At 25.5% G+C, this 20,400-nt stretch overlaps 1 protein-coding gene across 2 annotated transcripts in view; it reads left to right on the top strand.

Moving 5' to 3' along the window:
- Positions 1-279: 279 nt before the first annotated feature.
- Positions 280-20,400, top strand: part of LOC117167915 (serine proteinase stubble-like) — a 72,387-nt gene continuing 52,266 nt past the window's right edge. Inside the window, exons 1-2 of one of the 2 annotated variants that reach the window (XM_033353161.1) lie at positions 280-613; positions 7,879-7,968. In XM_033353161.1, coding sequence (XP_033209052.1) covers positions 7,884-7,968 — 85 coding nt within the window. In that variant the 5' untranslated portion in view covers positions 280-613; positions 7,879-7,883. Of the gene's footprint in view, positions 614-3,918; positions 4,260-7,878; positions 7,969-20,400 lie in introns of those variants that run through there. The other variant, XM_033353160.1, reaches the window with a different exon arrangement.

Below are 20,400 nucleotides of genomic sequence, written 5' to 3'. Positions count from 1 at the left end.
AACAAATTCAGTTTTTTCTTCTCATTTCCTTTAAATTTTTCCAGATTAAGGTGTTTTTTAAGGTTTAAGGTTTAAGGTTTAAGGTGATTAAGGTGTCTTTTTCTAAAATAATGAATTATCGTCAGTGGGAAATTTGTTTATATTGAGTGATTAATGAAGCTACTCATGTTAAGTTAATTACGAGACCTGGTCCACCAGGTGAGAGTGAGGAGAGGACAGGACAAGACAGGGAAGAGACTGTGTTGGATGCTGATGTTTCAGGTCCTCGGCAGTAGTCAACCGCGACTCGCGGTGTTCTATTCATTGGACCCAGAAAGAAATCGAAAATCTCATTGGACTTAAAATTATTTTAATAAATCGATTCAGAGTTGAACAAAATTAAACCGCGCTTTGAGAAATATTTTTTTTTTCTAATCTATGTGTATTCTTTTGAATTCTTAACTAGTGAGATTCGGTCCGTGATGGAAAAAAGTCAAAAGTGATTTTTAATTGGAATTACGTGTTATGTGAAGAAGAAGCCATTAGTTATAAATAAATAATTCAATATAAAAGGTGTGAAGTTTTGTGCTACGAATTGGAAAAAAAATTTTTTCAGTGTTGAATGTTTAAGAAGGTGAGCACATTTGAATAATTTGAAATTATTTTCTTAAGTTAACAATCGACAAGTTCCCATTTGGGACCAATACTTAGAGATGAATTTACTTATATTAAATTATTAAAATAAATTTATATTTGATTTTTAGTTAATCTTGATTAGTTCCTGTTAAATTAAATATATATTTACAAGATTTGGAAACATAAAATGACAATAATGGGAACTGAATCGCAGCAGGAACTAACTTGAAATTAATTTATTTATATTTATTACATGCTTAAACAAATTTAATTTTTAGTATTGGTGATAATTTAATTTATTTAAAACGACCGGCACTTTTGCTTGAATTACTACACGGAAGATTGCCCTTGATATGCTCAATGTTAAGGTCTTCCTTTCTCCTTCGCAGACAGCATTGTCGAGAAATGGACTGACTACTTTTTATAAAGTTTTCCTTTTCATTGACGCATAGCTATCATTGAATCTAGAAATCTTACTTCAAGAAAGTTTTTTTTTCAATTGTCAATAAATTTTAGATTAGAAAGCAATTATTAGGGAAATTATCTTTATTTTTATTTTAATTAGACAGTGGCCTTTTAATGTTAAAACAATTCTCCTTTTAAAAACCCATTCTTCTTTTTCTCGCCTGGGAAATATTTAAATATCAGCTTTGTGAAGACGGCTGAATCACCAATTTCTAATAATTTGTCTTCACTTTCTCTGTCAGTGAAAGAGAGTTCAAATCTGAGGACTTCAATCTGAAATTTCTATTTTAATCTTATTGAAAATTCAGCAGGAAAATATGCGGAACTTTTATTTAACTTCAATTTTAAAACATGCAAAAAAATAAAATTGAAAAAAATTAATTAAAAACAAATAAATTATTAAATAAATTGATCGAAACTTTCTGTCTGATTTTATTAATTTGCATTAAAAAAAGAAGTAATATCGACCAAATTAAAAATAGTTAAATTAGTTGAATTATAATTTAAATAGTTTCTAAAATTATTATTTACAGCCGTAATTTTTGATTCGTTCTTTTCGATCTTAACTATCAATTTTTTATTCAGTTGTGATCATCTGATATTCAAGACTAATGCAATTTGATGCAAAATTCCTCATTAACTTACGTCTTAGTGGTGAAAGTTTCAATAGAATGATTACGCAACGATTATGTTAAACTGTAATTGTTCTTTAAAACGTTTTACTACTTAAATTTTTTTAAATTGTAATTTTTTGTTTTTGATAATGGGTTTATTGTAGTTTTAAACATAAGAGTTGTAGAAATTGTATTTTTGAACAAATAAGCCATTATTTAATCAAATTTGAATATTTTTAACAAATTTGTGAGAAGTAATAGTAAGAAAATATTAAAATAGGAAACAATTATTAAAATCAATTGTTTTAAAGTTTTAACATTTTTTTCATGAAGAATAATGTTCTTTATTAAAAATCACATTACGAATAATGTTATTGTGATTCATAAAATTATTTAAAGATTTTTTTTCAGTGAATGGATCCTTGGAACAGTAGCCTTAAAAAAGTTATGCCAAATATCAGATCTTCGGTAAAAAAAAGTTTTTTATCACTTCAATAATGTAAATAATATAAGGTATTTCTCATAAAAGAAAAATAATTACTTTTTATGCAAAAAATTTAAGACTTAACAAAAATAGTTACTTTTACAATAGTTTTTGTAATTAAATGTATGCATGCTGTCGCTTATTACCAATTTTTTCTTAAATAGTTACATTTGAATTAAGCCCAACTTTTTTTCAGAAAAATATTCTAAAAATAAGTGAATCACCTTTAATTTTAGGTATTTTTTTACAAAAGTGTTGCTTTGAAACCTTTTTTTCATGATTTCAGCCATACCCTTTTTTTTTTACTAATCTTAAACTCTACCATTTTGATGCATGAATTTCTCGAAAAATAACCCATCACTAATTAAAATTTAAATTAAAAAAAATATATATATATATTTCATAGGTTATTATATTCTTTCATGACAAATAATTTTTTCTAATTCAAAATCAAATCACCAATAATATTATTTTGATTCTTCTGAGGACAAATATCACTAATTAAAAAGAAAGAATTTTGATTTAAAAATGGAAGAAAAAAATAACGATATTTGAAATAAATAAATTATTTTATAATTGGTTATTTTTATTTCTGAAAATTTATTAAAATAATATATAATTAATACAAAAAGAAGAAACTGCTGAATTTAAAAAAATACAAAGGGATGAAAATTGAAAAATTGATGATTCTAAGGTGAATGTATTCGACTTGAATTGAAATCAAAATGTGTTAATTTTTGAAATACACAAAGTAATTTAAATATGAAATAGAATTAATTAATGAATGAGACAATAATTTTAACAAATAAATGCATGGCAAAAAGAAAAATGAAAATTTACATAAATTATTTAAAATCTGATAACCCTAAGTTTGCATAATTAAATTAATAATGAGTTTTAGTTTTTCCTAAATTGAATTCAAAATTATGTTCAATAATTTAAAATTATACAATGAAAGTCAATCACAATTAAAAAAAAGGATTGAAAAGCTAAAATTGTCACATTATTTCAAAATTTATGATTTTAAGTTCATTAATCAGATTTATTTGAAATTAAAATAAAAAATAATTTATCTGCAACTTTATATTGCGATAATAACACAAAATTGACTTAACCAGTTTAAAATTAATCAAAAATAGAGGTTCTCAATTTAAAAAGGAAAATACACATTAAAATAGAGCTGAAGTTTAATTATATTTTAAAATTGATGATTCTTAGGTCTTTTGGATTGATTACAATAGACATAAAAAATTGTAATTTTTTAATTCAAGCAGTTTTAAATGGACGGTATCGCACTCGAAAGTTTGCGGTTAACTTTCACTAAATCCTAAAAGTATAGTACCGAGGTTCTCCATTTGGATCAGAATTGGATACTTAGCAGCACTGTACGTTCGACTTGTTTCAGTGGCCTGGTTCCGTGTCCTACTTTTTCGTTGGACTGTACAAGACCATCTTCGTCAGGTTTTGTAAATTAAAACTCAAATGGTACAGTGAACTCAAGAAGTTTTTTTCATTTTAAATCAGCCAAAACAGGAGCAAAAAATAAAAATAAAAATTTTATTTTCGCTAAAATAGAGCATCATTTAACATTAATCAAAAGCGAGCTTTAATGGGGATCAGAAAGAGAAAAAAATACGATCAATAATTTTTTTTTAATATTAAAAAATAGAGAAAATAAAAACTTTATTTAAAAAATATATATTTTTAAGCTTTTCATATTTTTTATTTTGAACTTTCATCAATAATTTGAAATTTATTTAAAAGATTTTTATAATTGGAATTTGGAAATTAGGTTTCTTTATTTTTGGAATTGCCAAAAATGTTTTTTGGGTTTATTGTAGAATATTATTCATAATTGAAAAGAGCCGCGATGGCTATAAAGAGCGCTAGATCGATAATTTTTTCAAAAGTTGTACTACTTATTAAACGTAAATGACACCTAAACGATCCTGTACCGTTAATTAGTATTTTTTTGAAAAACGATATGGCGGTTTTGCTACTGCCATTCGCAATCCTTTTCATCATGACTCCCTCTTCCTTGGCAAAGCAAAGGAGAAACGACAAGTATTTATCGAATCTTGGTGAGTAAATTAAATTGAAAGTCTTTATAATATTTAAAATTTTAATCATATATATCAGGGCGATTTATTTAAATAGTGAAAAAAAACAATTTTTTTTCAAAATTTTATCGAATTTGTTTTATTAGTACTTTTTAGGGTGAAAAAAGAAGTGTTAAAAATTTGTATTTATAGAGTGCTAAAAATAAATGGAATTTTTTATTGATTTGAGCATTTTTTATTTGATTAATCAAAATTTAGGTAATATTACACATTTGTGTAAAGAAAATTCAATTTTTTTTGGAATTACCTTTTAAATGAAAATTGTGCAAAAGTGTCCCAGTTTATTGGTTTTATTTGTTTAAAAGAGACAAATAAGAAATCATTTTCATTTTAAAAATGTATATTTATTAAGAGTTGTATTAAAACAGATAAAACAAATAAGTATAATATTAAATATTTTACATTAAAATGAATGAAACTTTTTTTCAAATTATATACATTCTTCTAATACAATGGGATAATTCTACGTGTATAGAAATTTTTAACTACACGCATAATTCATTCAAAGCGTGAAAATTATTCAAAAGTTCAGTAAAAACGATTGTACTGCAATAAAAGACCTTTGAATCATAACCGAATTTAAAATTTCTTTCGGTGTATGAGTTCAAATCCAAAAATAATTTTTTCCGATTATCCTAATATATAATTAATTGTTCAAGGAATCTATATTATCATTAGAGAATAACATACATACATGGCTTTGTAGACTAGATAGGACCATGAATTAAAAATTTAATTGAGTTTTCTAATATTACGTCAGGCTCGGTCGGTAAAATCATAATCTGTAAGGCTATACTACTTGGTGGACTGCAAAGCCTTGTTTAGATAGGAGGTTGACTACAATGAATTAATTACGGCGAAATTAAGTAAGAAATCGTGATATAGCTTTGCTTTTAAGAAAGAAATGCCATTTATTTCATTATTGTTGGCAATTTGGAAAATTTGCGACTAGGCAATCCATCACGAAAATTTATAATTTGCCGTAATTGAGATTATAACCTCAATTTCCGGCGACTTATGTCATAATAATTTTCAATAATAAGTGATTTCAAGCACTTTCATATCAAATAAAGTGATATCAAAGAGACTCTAAACGATTTTGTAAGACTTTAAGTAATCTTAGAATTTCTGAAGAGATTTTTAACGATTTAAAAAAATTGGAAAGGATTTTAAAAGAAAGCAGAAGAATTGAACTATTTCAAAGTAATTTTAAAGATTTTTTTAAAAATTCACAAAAGTTTTAAGGATTTGCTAAAGATTTGTTCAAATTTTAAGGTAGTTTAGGCTTTTTCCAAGAACGTCAAGCGAGTTACTGAAAAGTGATTTAAAAAGAATTTAATGAATTTTTAAGAGATTTCAAGGGATGTACTTTTTAATATTTTAAGGAATTTTAAAAAATTCAAAGGATTTTAATTAACTGTATTTAATTTCGAAATTTTTAAAATTATTTTAAAGAAGTAAAAGAATTTTCAAAAAAAAAAACTTAAGGAATTTCTGAAAATCCAAGTGATTTTAAGGAATTACTATAGGGACGAGAAATTTTTAAAAACTTGAAGACAGTTTTAGTGATTTTAAAGGTTTTAAAGATATTTAAAAAGATTTTAATATATTCTAGAAGACTTCAACCGATTAAAAAAATTTAATGATTTAAGGATTTTCAAGAGATTTTAAGGAGTCTACAAAAATTTAAGGATTTTAAGATATTTTAATTAATGTTAGTGAATTTTGAAATTTTTAAAATGATTTCAAAGAAGTTGAAGGGAGTTCAGAAAAATTTGGAGGACTTTAAGGATTTCTAAAGGCTCACGTGATGTTAAGGAATTACTAGGGACTTGGCGGCATCTTAAAGTCTTTTTTTTTCAATCTAAAAATAATCCAAAAATAGTTCAAAAAGATTGAATGATTTTCAAGAGATTTTATAAGATTTCACGACAGTTTTAGTGATTGAAAAGAAAGTCAAGGAAGTTATTCAAAAGTTATTAAAACAGATGTTATGAATTTCAGGAGATTTCAAGGTATATAAGAAATTGATTGATTTAAGGACTTTTAAGTGATTTTAGGGAGCCAAAAAAAAATTTATAGGATTTTGGATTTAAAATTTTAAAATTAATTTTAGTCAATTTTACAATATTTTAAATTATTTTAAAGAGGTTGAAGGGAGATCAACAAAATTCGGAGGACTTTAAGGAGTTTAAAGGATTCCAAGGAAATACTATGGACTTGGCGGAATCTTAAAGTTTTTTTTGAAGGATTTAAAAATAATTCAGAAATAATTTAAAAAGGTTAATGGATTTACAAGTTATTTTGTAAGATTTTAAGTCAATTTTAATGGTCCTAAAGAATTTCAAGCGAGTTTTAGAAAAGTTATTTAAAAAATTTTAATGAATTTGACAAAATTCAAAGATTTTAAGGACTTTTAAGAGATTTAAGGGAATTTAAGAAAATTTAAAGGATTTTAAGCGAGTTGAAATAATTTAAGTCAATTTTGAAAAACTTTGAAAGATTGTAAATGATTGTAAAGAAGTTGAAGGGGTTTAAAAAAAATGCGGAACAGTTTAAGGATTATCAAGAAATCTTATAGGATTTCTAAGAGTTCAAGCTATTTTAAAGAATAACTAGGAAATTGACGGAAGTTTAAAATTTATTTTTAAAAGATTTAAAAATATTTCCATAAGTTTGAGTGACTTTCAAGAATGTTAACCAATTCATTTAAAAGTTATTTGCAGAAATTCCAAAATTTTAAGGATTGTCAAAAGATTTAAAGGAATTTAAGAATATTTTAAAGATTTTACGTGATTAAAATTAATTTTAGTCATTTTCGAGATACTTCGAAAGAATTGAAATTATTGCAAAAAATTTGAAGGGATTAAAAAAAATTCGGGGAAGTTTAAGGATTTTGAAGAAATCTTATAGGAATTTTGAGAAGGATCAAAGTCTTTGAGAATTTTTGTTTTCTCAAAGTGAAAAAATAATCTCTTGAAATTTTTGAAAGAAAAAAACTTTAACGAACTACCAAAATTAAAAAATTTTGATTACAATTCAACCTAACCTCAATCACGGCACATTATATCTTTTCTTGTTGGATTTTCCAAATCGCACACTTCCCTAATTGCCAACAATAATGAAAGAAATGGTTTTTCTATCTGAGAAGCAAAGCCATATCACGATTTTTCACTTACTTTAGTATACAAAAATTAATTTTAGTAAAACTTCTATGTTATCATTGCTTTGCAATCCACCAAGTGGTATAGCTTTATAGATTTCGACGTTACCGACCGAGTATGACGCAATATTGGAATACTCAGTTTAAAAAAATTCAATACACAGTTCTATCTAGTCTGCAAAGACGTTAAGAATTGCTATTATTCTCTGATGATAATACAGATTCCTTGAAAAATTTGACTTATAACACCTGGCCAAATAATGCGTGTATTTCTGAAAAAGGATTCTTCTTTTGATTGACAATCGGAAGTGCTTAGGTTCGATTCCCAACCGAGCCAAGGAGATCTTTTTTCCGAAAAATTAATTTAAAAAAAAAACTTAATTAATCTTAAGATCCTAATTTATGATTTCTTTGCAGAGCCTATGAAAACTCCAGATGTGCAAGGAAATACAGTTGAGAATACAATTGGATACGAGGAGGAATCTCGATTTTTCGATCAACTTGGATGTAAGTCTAAAATAATTAGGACGACTAAAAACAGCCAAAAAAAATGAAATTCACGGCACTGTAAAATTTAAAAAAAAAGAAAATATTTGATATAGAAAATTGCTGAAATTATAAAGTTAGTGAAATATAAAAATCTCGACTTGAAAAAATTCCTGAATAATAAAAAATATGAATAGTGTATACTTTAACCGAATTTAGAAATTCCATAATAAAAAAATTCAAAACAGACAATTACAAAAATGTTTTTTTATTTAATATTATTAACTTTAAAAAACAATAATTAAATATCTTGATCCAAAAACCTTTTTTATAATATTGTTTAATTTTAAAGTTACAATAATCGAAAACAAAAAAATATCGCTTAAAAATGTTGTTTGAAAACATGCATAATATTTTTCATGAATTCTTTTTCTTGTAACTTAACAGCAAGTGACAATCTACCGAAAAGGAGTATTTATATTTGGGAAAGCTTCTAGATAAAATTTGGAAGATTAGACATTTGTACTCTTTTAAAGAATTCGATATTTACAACAACAAAAAAACTTCAAAAATCTAATATTTAATCAAAAAGAAAACTTAAGAACATTCTTTTAAGCTAAATTATTGCCATATCGTACCCTGTAAAGTTCGGTTAGAAAATTGTATTAGGATCCGCGGAAATTTAGCATTTCACTCTAGAGACACGTTTGGACGTGATTTATTTTGCATTCATTTTTATTCTCAGCTACCGTGAAAAATCTGTCATTTTATTAAATTTATATTATAATTTATAATATGTATTGTTATTCCAACTTGTGTCGCTTTTTCAAATGGTTATTTTTTTGTATTTTCAATCTACACGGTGAGCTCCTATCAAATTTAATCGTGCCCAACGTGTCGAAAAAAATACCTTTATTGAAAAAATATACTTACGTATTATTGTAAATTATTTAAAAATTGTAAATGTATACTTTTTTAGATAAATATTCTTAGCTTTGAAAAGAATAACAATAATCTTCTTAAATTTTTGTGGATTGATTACTTATCTTCAATGTATAAGAATAAGAAAAATACATGTATATTTCTAGAGAAATTTGATTGTTTATGTATATTTATATTGAATCTTATATACATATTTATAATATTATTATATTATATTATTATAAATTTACATATTATATTTATTTCTATAAACATGTCAATTTTTCTCATTCTTATTAATAGAAAATAAGTAATTAATCAGTAAAAATTGAAAAAGTTTATTATTATTCGGTTTAAAGCTAAGAGTATTTATCTAAACAAGTATAAATTCATTATTTTTAAAAAAACCAATAATAATACTTATGTATGTCTTGTTAAGATAAATATTTTAAATAAACAAAAATGTTAATGAATTATTAAATTTAGAGTCATTTCTTTGAACAATCAGCTAGCATTTTCATTTCACGTTTTTTTAATGCTGAAATGATTTAGAATAAATGTACTCTTATAAAAAAAGCTTATCACAAATTTTCAGATCTTTTTTAGGCGCACAATTTTTGTTATTTATGTATTTTCGTACCTTGCGTAATTTTTGTAAATATTTTTTTTTATGGTCAATTTTCTTTTTCATGATCAAAATAAAACTACACATTTAATTAAAAAATGATTCATAAAAAATATGTAGCCCTTTTTTGAATAAACAAATTTTGTCTTTTGAGGTTTTCGTAGCTTGTACCGTTGGTCTCAAAATTGAATTTTTGTATTCTTAAAAATGTTTTTTACGAATAAAATTAAAACTACGCGTCTTATCAAAAAGTTCATGGGAAAAAATTTGTAGATTTTTTTGGGTGCACAATTTTTTAAAATTATTCTTTTGTTGTATCTTGCATAGTTTTGCTGCAAAATAGAATTTTTCATTATTTTTTGTAAAGTCAAAACATAAATTTTTAACTTTTCGAAAAAATTCAAAAAGTTGATATTATAATATTATAGGACTTTCAAAAAGTAACGTTTTTTTATAATGACTTTTTTTCGTATCGCGCATTATTTAATTTACATTTTCCATCTTCTTCTGATCTTAAATAAAAAAAGTTCTTTTGAGCTATTAACCCTGTAAAATTTGATTTGAAAATTTCATTAGGATTCGCGAAAATTTAGAGACACATCGTAAAGCGAAAGTTTACTATTTTAATTATAGACTGAGTTTCTGAATTAATAAAAAACAGTTTTCATCCGAAAATATTTTGTTTTCTTAAAATAAAAAAAAAAATTTGTTTTGTTCGAGACACACGTTTTGACGTGCCAATAAATTTAGATTATGATCAAAAATCCCATTGTTAATTGGAAAAGGTGAGAATAGACTTTTTAACTATTGAGTTGCTGAATCGATACAAAAAAAGTTTTATCAAACAATATTATTAGGTTTTGAGAAATTATCTTTTTGAGCATCGTGTTTCCGAATCGATGCAAAAAAATTGGATCCAAAAATATAATCATATTTTAAGGTTGGAAAAAAATTTTTGTTTCTTTGGATGTGTAATAGAAAAGCTGTTAATCGCTGACAAGTTTTAACGTGACCAGAAGTGAATTCTTAATTTTTTTTTAATTAAAAATGATATTTTTTACCACAATTGACATCCAGAGTCCACACATGCCCCTCGAGCAAAATAAAATTCTTCCAAACCTAATGCAATTTTTTAATTAATTATTATCTTTGTCGATTCAGTTAATCAATAGCAACAAACCAAATTCCTACTTTTATTTTCTTGAAAATTAAAATTTTTATGACAGTTTGAATAGAAGAACAATCATTTGAAAAAAAAATACTATGCACATTAAAAAAAAATTATGGAGAAATATTTTTTTAATTATTGTTATTTAAAATGTAATCTTTAATTTAAAAAAGAAATATAATACTTGTGAAAAAACTCTAGTCAACATGTTTAAGAATTTTGTTCCTAATAAGTAAATAATATTGAATAAGAAACCATTTTTTAAAAATGATCTATAATTGGGAATTTTCTAATTTCAGAAATTTTACAAAGCCAGATATTTTATTATTTGGCAATTTTATGTTGGGAATTATAACATTCGAGAATTTTCCAATTTAGGATTTTTCTTGTTTGGGATTATTCATTTGTTTTAAATAGTTTTTAATTTACAAAACAATCTTTTTATTCCTTTATTTATTAGGTAGAATTTTAAATATTTTGTGTTTTAAGGAAAAAGACTTTTTTTATAATTTGTACAATTTCTGTGAAAAAGTATAATGTCCAGAAGGGGAATTAAAATATTCACTGGTCTAACTTTTTGTACTTAGCTTTTAAAAAATGATGTTTACAAGTTTAAACTAAATAACATACGTATATTTTTAGAACAATACAATGACTTTCACCGTCTGTGAAATCCGAAATGCCTGCTAATCGACACTTTCCATGTTTCTTGAGGCTATGCTCTACGCAACTGTAAATAATTTTGGCCTTGTTTGGGGAACAAAGGACGGTCTTTTGTTTTTCCTAAATCAAATTTAAAGAACTGTTAATTAAGAAATTACGCAAATTTTCTGACAATTTACTTAACGTGTCACATAGTGAAACGAAACGTATTATTTCCCTTCAAAAAGTTTCACAGCCTACAATTTTGGTCTGATTTTCGAATTAAAAAAACGAAAGTTGATTAAATATCTAAGACCCTCTGAGGGCTCTGAGCTCCACGATTTTCTAATCTTCATTTTTTCATAAATTTAGATTTCTTCTCAAAGTTTAAGGCAGTTTGAGAACATTTACATTTTAAGAAGAATAGTTTTTCACAATGTAACTACGGATTATTTTTTATAATTTGTCTTAAATCAATACGCTGGCACTTAAAAAACAAAAATAATTCGTATATTGTCTAAAAATTTGAAAAAAATTATTGTAAACAAATCAATTCAAAATGTTGGCATCTTTGCGTTAAAAAAAAACGTTTTTGACATTAAACTGATTTCAGTTATTGGGGAGTAACTGCTTTTTACAAATCAGCATAAAACTTTAACAATAACTCTTTTTGTAAACAATCTTTGAGAAAAAATATTAAAATTTCGTATTTTTCCCAATTCGAATAGATATTCTTATAAATGAGATATTTTCTATAATATTTGTTGAAATTTTTCACCTGAGATTTTTATAAACAATTAAAATATGCTTTTTATTATTATCAATCGCTCGTTATGAGCGCGTGTAGTTTTTCTGTTTGAGGGTAAATATCATATTTAATAAAAAATAAAAATACCGATTTGTTATTTTCTAATTTTTGGGTTAATTTGTTGCTAAGTTCATATCAATATCATTTTGCTAAGATTCCTTAAAAAATTAAAAAGTTTGCTAAAATGTCAAATATGTCTAATCAACATTCAAACAAAAAATATTTAAACAAATAGTTGCATTTTAATCAAATACTAGATTTCCCAACGGAAATTGAAATATTTTATATTGTAATCTTGAAAGATTTTTATTAAAAATAAAGAACAGTTTACATTCTTTAAAAAGGATACTTTTTAACCAAATAATTTAAACTTAAAGAAAAGATTAAAATTTAAAAAAAGCAGTTGCAATTCCATTAAAAATGCTAAAATATTGGCAAAAAAATCAATTTTCAAACCAAAAAGACGAATTTTCAAATTAAAACAAAATTTTCAGTCGAGAAAGAAAAAAAAGTTTAGGCAATTTAAAATTTGAAAGTATAAGTAATTAAGAATATAAAATAAAAATTTGAAATAACTATTCTTTTCCTAATTTTCATTATTTATTTGCTTCAAGATTATATAAATATAATTTTCTTTAGTTTCTCGAGATAATTCAAACAAGTGTTTGAAGGAATAAAATATTGTTAAACTTTTAAAAAATTTTGAAATTTCTAAATATCTTTTAAACTGACTGGAATTATTCCTAGAATTTTCTCAAACTCGTTTTATTTCGTAATATATCTTTTTTTATCTTATTTTTAAGAATCTTTTGTAATGTTTCAAAATATTTTAATACATTTCTTTACATTTAAGTTTAAAATGTTTTCAAATACTTTAAAATAATATTTAGCAATTAATTTTTTCAAATAAAAAATAATTTTAAGTATTTTTGGAACATCAGAAAAAAATTATGTATCGTAAAACTTTTTAAAATACTTGAAAAGCTTTAAAATTATTTAAAATTGTCAAATAACTTCCAACTTGTATTTTGAAATCTTTAAAAACCCATGTTCTGCTTTAGGATTTGTTAAGTACTTTCAAATTTGAAATATTCTTAAAATTATTACAAAACTTCTAAATATTTTTTTAAATGAATTTTTTTTGTATTTAAAAAGTTAAAAAGTGAGCTACAATCTTCTACAATCTTTTGAAATTTTAGAAAATCATTTAAAACATATCAAAACATTTTGTAAAGTTATATTTTCAAAATAGAAGCTCAATTTAAATTTAAACTTAAATCATAACAAAAAATGTTGTTATCGTAAAAGCTTTGAAATTTTTTGAAAAGATTCAAAGTTTCATTTCAAATTTTTTTGATAAATTCAAAGTTTTCATACATTTTTTCAGATCGTATAAAAATTAAAACAATTATTTTAAAATCAAGGCTTAAATAATAACGAAGGTATTTTAAGCTTAAGATTCCAAGATTAAAAATAATAAAACTTTTTGTTTTAATTCCAATAGAAGAAAAAATAAGCTATTACATTTTTTGTATAAAATTGTCGAATTATAATGTGAGGAAATATTATCAGTTTTTAAATCTTGGACAAACTGAATTTTTTTTATTAATAGCTTTCAAATTTATTTTTGTTCACAATTTTGTATTCCAAGTAATGTTTTTTGAATTGCGAAAGCCATTGACTTATATGCGGAAGAAATTCCATTGACAAGAATATAGTATAGTAGTTTACTTGAAAGAGAAAGGCCACATATCCTTCTTGTTCGCGACAAAAGAGTTTCTTTTGGATCCGGATGGGCTCATCCATTCGGAAACTGATGTTCAGTTTCTTTATTTATTTTTTCTTTAAACTCACAATAAGAATTCGTGAATAGAATTAGAAAAGTTGGTATATTTTCATATTTGATTCAAATGCTAGGTCAATTTAAAAAGTTTATTTATTTTTAGCAACAATTGTCAAATAAGACCTCTTTATTTTTTATTTAAAAAAATCAGTCGGGTCGACTGGGCTAACCCGTTAATTTTTTCCAAGTCGTCTTTTTAATTTAAAAAAAAATTTATTTAAAAACGTATGAGGTATTGCTGGACTAAGAATTCAGTTGGCTATACAAATTTTCCTTTGATTTTTCATTGCGATATTTTGTTTATAAATTTTAAGAAAAAAAGTGAAATGAAGAACAAAGGTCATATTTTTTTAATTTATATTATTTTAGCTAATTGAATTTTCGATCGAATAACACCTACTATGCTGTGAACCATGTTTTTTACATTCTCATCCTATAATGAGATTATAATAATCCGATTCTCGGTTTAGCAACTCCCGATTTAGTAATTCATAGAACTGCGACCCCATGTAGTTTCTCAGTGCACGGGGCAAGAGTGGGTTGTGACTCTTGCTTGAAAAACACTAATAGCCTATTGAAAAGGCGTAGTGCGTCGTAACTCACTTGCGGAGATTGCGCAATATGATGCATTCCAATTTTAAACAGTTCAGATGGACAAACCTGTTCACCTTTCGATACTCTTGATTTAGCAACAAGGCTACTTTTAGAAAACCGTTGATACTGTAGCAATACTGAGAGTTGGGTGTAATTTAATGTAAAATTTGTATATTTGTATATCTATCTTTATCTGTATCCTATAAATATTTTGCGCGACAATTTTGTATATTGGGAAACAAAAACATTGAAAATGGTCGGAAAATCGATAGTTAACACCACATTCATGTTCACAACCTTTTTTTTTACATTTACTTTGATTATAGTTGGAAAAAACTTTTCAAATTTTTTTTTCAATTTGTTCATTTCGTTGAAAATTTGACCACGCTTAAGTCTCGTTTTCAGTACAGTGTTGAAGGTTGTCTGCAAATAGTTTTGGAACCAATACCTTCACAATTTGAATGCATAATTTTGCGCAATTTACTCTACTGAGTACTCGCGCACCACGGCTCTTTCCAGACGAGAGTCACAACTGCTCGAGCCCTGTCCTACAAGAAGCTGCGTAGCCTAGAAGTTCTAGAAACCCCGAGACCGGGGGGGGGGGGGGGGGGGGGGGGGGAGGGTCGAAATCAAGACTCTGGTGTGTTTGAATAAAAAGTCATCTTTTTTTTGTAAAATATTCAACTACTTGGCTGAACCTCGTACTACTTGATTAAAAATTTATTTTGTTGTTGTTGAAGATTCATCTCTTTCGTCATAAACATAATTATTCCATTTCAAGCAAATGATTGTTCTTGGCTAGAAACACATCTTTTGGGTTGAACTATTTTTTTGATCATTCATTTTTGTTTCATTTTTAAGTATTGAAATTTTGAATTTAAAATGTAAATATTGCATTTTTTGATCGAACATAATATTTATAATTAAAAAATTTTAGGTTAAAAATTCAAAAATTTGAATTAGAATTCACGAATTTTGTTGAAAGTTTATCTGTTTGAGTAGAACTTTAATCTTTATTCATTTATGGTTCAAAAATTACATGTTTTGGTTGAGGATTATTCTGTTGATAATTCGTTTTGCTGGGTTGAAAATTCAACAGTCAGAATGACCCTTCTCGTTAGGACATATATACACTTGAAGTTATGAACCGCTCGTCTTGCAGACATACAACTTCGACTCAAGACATAGAAACTTGTTTCCAAGATATACATTGAAGTCTGGATCGGTCTCAAAACTGAGACATGCTCAATAGGAACTTTTCGACTTCAGTATGTCTTGATTGGGGGCAATTCAAGTCGAAACCAAGTCGAAGGATTTTTATTCGGGTTGGCAGAAAATTAAATTATTTGCTTCAAAATGATCTTTTTAGTTTAAAGTTCACATTTTTAATTGTAAATTCAACTATTTGGTTAAAAATTCGTCTTTTATCGTTTAATTCAAGGTGTTTTAAATTAATTTATTTAAATTAACTTTTACATTAAAAATTTTTCATTCCATTTTCTTTAAAAGAATCTGTTTTTGAAATTAAACTTTTTCAATTAAAAGTTATTCTTCTAGTTTGAAAATTCATCTATTTGTTTGAGAACTAAACAATTTCGTTAAAAATTTGTCGTTTAGTAGAAAGTTGATCATTAATTACAGAAAAGTTATCTTCCTGGGTTAAAAATGGACTTTTGTGTTGAAGATTCAAATTTTCCTTTCAAAAATTTAACTTTCTAGTAAACATTCCAATTATTTGATCATAAATTTAAATGTTAGGTTGAAAATTCATCTGATTTTGTTGAAAATTCAGCTATTTTATTAAATTCTTTGGTTGAAAATTCATCATTTATGGTAGACAAGTTATCTTTCTGAGTTAAAAATGAACTTTTTTGTTCAAGATTTTAACTTTCGGGTTAAAAATTGAACTTTCTGGTAAGAAATTCTCAATCTTCCCTTGAAAATTAAACTTTTCGGTTAAAAAATTGATCTGTTTTTGTTCAGGATGAAAACTATTTTGTTAAGGATTTGTATTTTATTAGAAAATTAATTATTTATGGTATAAAAGTCATTTTTAGGGATTAAAAATGAAATTCTTCCTTTAAGTTTCCAATTTTCGGGTTAAAAAGTCATCTGTCTTCTAAAAATGCGTCTCTTCGTATTAAAAATTCAACTTTCGTGGAAACAACTTTTTTCTTAAAAAGTCTTAATTTTTGTTGAAAATCAACTACTTTATTTAAACCTTAGAAACTTTTTAAAAAAATTTTATATTTACAATAATTTTATACTAAAGTATTAGTAACATAGTTTATGGACGGCTCCTTATACTAAATACTATTTCCATATGATCTGGTAATGATCTTGAAAATAAATAAGGTAAGCAAAAGTAACCGTAACGAAAAAAAATTAATGATGTTTTTGTTTGTGAAAATGCAAATAAAAGTTTATTTATAAGTGTTTTAAAAGAAAACTTAAAGTTTAAAACAATTGTAAAAATTATATCTATTTTCAATTTACAGTGCTACAAATTCTAGATAAAGGAAAAAAAAAGGTACGAGAATTCGTAATAAAAACAATATTTAAAACAATAGATACATTTTTTGCTTGAGTACCTTAAATTAAATTAAATACATTTGTTTTATTGTTTTCACATAATATCCCTGCACTATACTTTTTTAAATTGTGAGAAATATTTCTAGAATTTAATTCGAATTTCGCCAGTTTTTTCAAGCGCAAAATAAAAATATTAAAAATTTCGTGCGCATTATTTTGAATAATTTTTCGTCTCCGATCGAACAAATTCGATGGAGAGAAGTTATTTAAAAATTGAAAAAGAATTGGGTTTTCATCCACAGCTTCCAGTCTAGTTGTATCACGATTCAAAACCATAAAATTCCTAAACTGCGCATAGAATTTCATACCATTACACTTGAAGGTAGTAAAATCTATTATTCTCAAAAAAATATTTGCACCAAATGCTCTCTATATTTATTTGTCGTTATTTAGGAATTTTCTGAACAGGAAACAAGCATCTTCTGTATTGCCACAGTCATAAAATCATAAATAAAAATTGAATTCAAAGCTTATTTTATGAGAAACAATATTTGTTATTCTGTTTCCTATTAATATATTACCAGCAGAATTTTTAGAGTTTTGGGATGTGTAACGCTTCGATTCGGTCATAGATTTTTATTAGTTTCCTTACTATGTCATATTTTACATTTGAACGGGAATTTATAAATGGTTTTATCGTTAACATTAAATAAATAAATCATAACAGTATACAAATTCTAGAGATTCAAGGCACATTTTTGAAATTCGAACATGTGCGATATTTCTGGAATTTGATGCCAAAAAATTTTTTGAAGCTAAAATTAAGAAAAAGTTTTAAACTCTGGTTCTTATAATATTTTTTTAGTTTTTTCAAGTTAGGAAATTTATTCGAAACATTTTATTTTTTTCAAAATCAAAATTGAACTTTTCAAATTGTTACTCATAATTTACTAATTATTTGTCAACTTTGCATTTCAAAATTTCTAAAAAAAAAATAATTATAATAATTCGAAAATTTATTTTTAAATATTTCTCAAGATTATTCATTAAAGAGAAAATTTAAATTGTAAATAATAGTGTAATAATGGTAAATAATTATGTCCTCAGTATTTTGTTCACACTATAATTTTTTAACTTTCTCACTTGTTGAAAGGAATAATGAAGATCTAATTCTGGGCAAAAAATATTTCCATATGTTATATAATTTTAGAAAAAATTTGAGTCAGTTGTAGAAATAGTCTAAAGTTTTTTAAAAGATTTAAAAATAATTCAAGCTTGTAAAGATTTAAAAAAAAATCTCAGAGTTTTCACAAAAATGAAAAAAATTGTAGGTTTCTAGGAAATTTTTAAATAACTATTTATGAACAAAATTAATTTAGAAAGATTACTTAAACACATTTCAAAGCATTCAAAAAGATTTTAAAAGATGCCCAAGAAGAATCTGAAAGATTTCAAGGCAATTTTTTTACTTTCGCAGAATAAAAAAAATTAGGGAAATCTTGTAAGTTTGACACGATTAAAAAAAATTCTCAATATTCGTATGGACATTTTAAATAATTTTTTAGTTTTAAAAATAAGCTTTAAGAGAACATGTCTTTGTTTTTGAGAAAATTTGAAAATTTCATTTCATGAAAAAGAAATTGTTCTAGACACAAAAATTGTTTAGTCTCCATAAGCCTCACAGGAGGTCTTCCTTATGGAATGTTAAATTAAACAAAAAATTGCCCAAAAATATGCAAGACCATCCTAATGGATCGCTGACTTTAAATTATACTGAAATGACAAGAAATTATTTGTGATATAATAAACCAAACTTATGAATAAAGTTCAAATTTCGTGATTCAGATTGTGCAAAGATTATTCTTTAACATAAAATAAAATTTGCAAGCAATTTTGAAATTTCTGTTAAAAACTTATTATAAATAATCGATACCTTTCATTTTTATAAACAATTATTATGAAAAAATGCATAATTTAGCCATTTCTATTAACAAGAGCAGTTTATTTTGCGACAAATATTAATAAACTCTTAGTGCCTTCTTATTAGTAAAATTAAACTAAAATTCAATAACATGTTTTATTTTTAACAATATTTATGATAAATTAAAATTTCTGCTGTTTTTCAATATAAAGTCACCGATTCTTTCAAAACAAAAAGTATAACTAAACGAAAAAGAAGTTAAACCTAGTATTTACATTTTTTATAATCAATTATATAAACAAATTATATTTAATTAGTTGGTTTGAATTTAACACTGCGTTATTTCCGGTCTCAGTATAAATACAAACAGGTCTCCCTTATAAAATATGTTTTGTGGGCTTACATTCAGTTACAAATTATATTATTGATTATAATTAATGTTTATAAGTATTAACGACATGTTTCAATACTAGGAGTGAGTAACTAAATGAAGTACAAAAGTTATTTAGTAATACTTTTCTGTTTATGAGTGGTGCGTTTAGTTTAAACATAGACTAAGCTGTGCATTTATTTTCAATAAATATTTATAAAAATAATAAATATTACGAAATGCTGGTTTAATTCAACTGGAAATTGCGCACCAGGAGTTTATTAATACAGTGATCCTTTGCTTATTCCAAGGCGCACCTATTCCAAATGCCCCATGCTGGGCTATTCCATGTGGTGCATTTCTGTCCCCTCCCACCACGGTCCCTGTATGGTCGCGCCTGCGTCAGTGGCTGACCAATTAAAAAGAGGCCCAAAGAGCGCAAAGCCCTCTTTGGTTTCAATTGAGTATTTTATCATCAATGCATACGACATTTTGTAGAAAATAATCTAAACGTAAAATTTAGTTCTAACGAATCACATCGATTTGATCGGAAACGGATACTCTAATCTCAAATTTCGGATAGTTGATTGTATTTCGTTAAACGGAAAGGTGTTCAACCGATAAAAGGATGAAACAGCATTGTGGAAATGCATTCTTCACTTGAAAAATATATTAATATAGATTTAATTGATAAATATAAATATATTTTGTATTGATTTTTAGTTAGCAAACTGTACTGCTTCAAGAAACTGTCATAATTGTCAGGTCTTAAGTCTACAAAAACTCTTGAAAACCTCTGGCAGATATGATGCGCAAATGCAAAGACACACACCTGCTGACAGCGCGCGCATCGCTACAAGGTCGGGGCAGCCAATGAACTTCGCTTGACAAAATCACACGTCGACTCGCGGTAGTGGTGGGGATCCCTCCAGCCTTGCAATACAGAAACGTGTACGTTTCGCGGTTCTTAGAATAGGCAAAACTTTGCTTTACTTTTTTGTATTGTCAATACAAAAATGCTTCAAATAT

Source organism: Belonocnema kinseyi, chromosome 2 (assembly GCF_010883055.1).
Source record: "Belonocnema kinseyi isolate 2016_QV_RU_SX_M_011 chromosome 2, B_treatae_v1, whole genome shotgun sequence".
In the NCBI taxonomy this organism is placed as follows: Eukaryota; Metazoa; Arthropoda; class Insecta; order Hymenoptera; family Cynipidae; genus Belonocnema; species Belonocnema kinseyi.
Note: the sequence above shows the minus strand (reverse complement) of the source record. Positions and strands in the feature narration are given on the sequence as shown.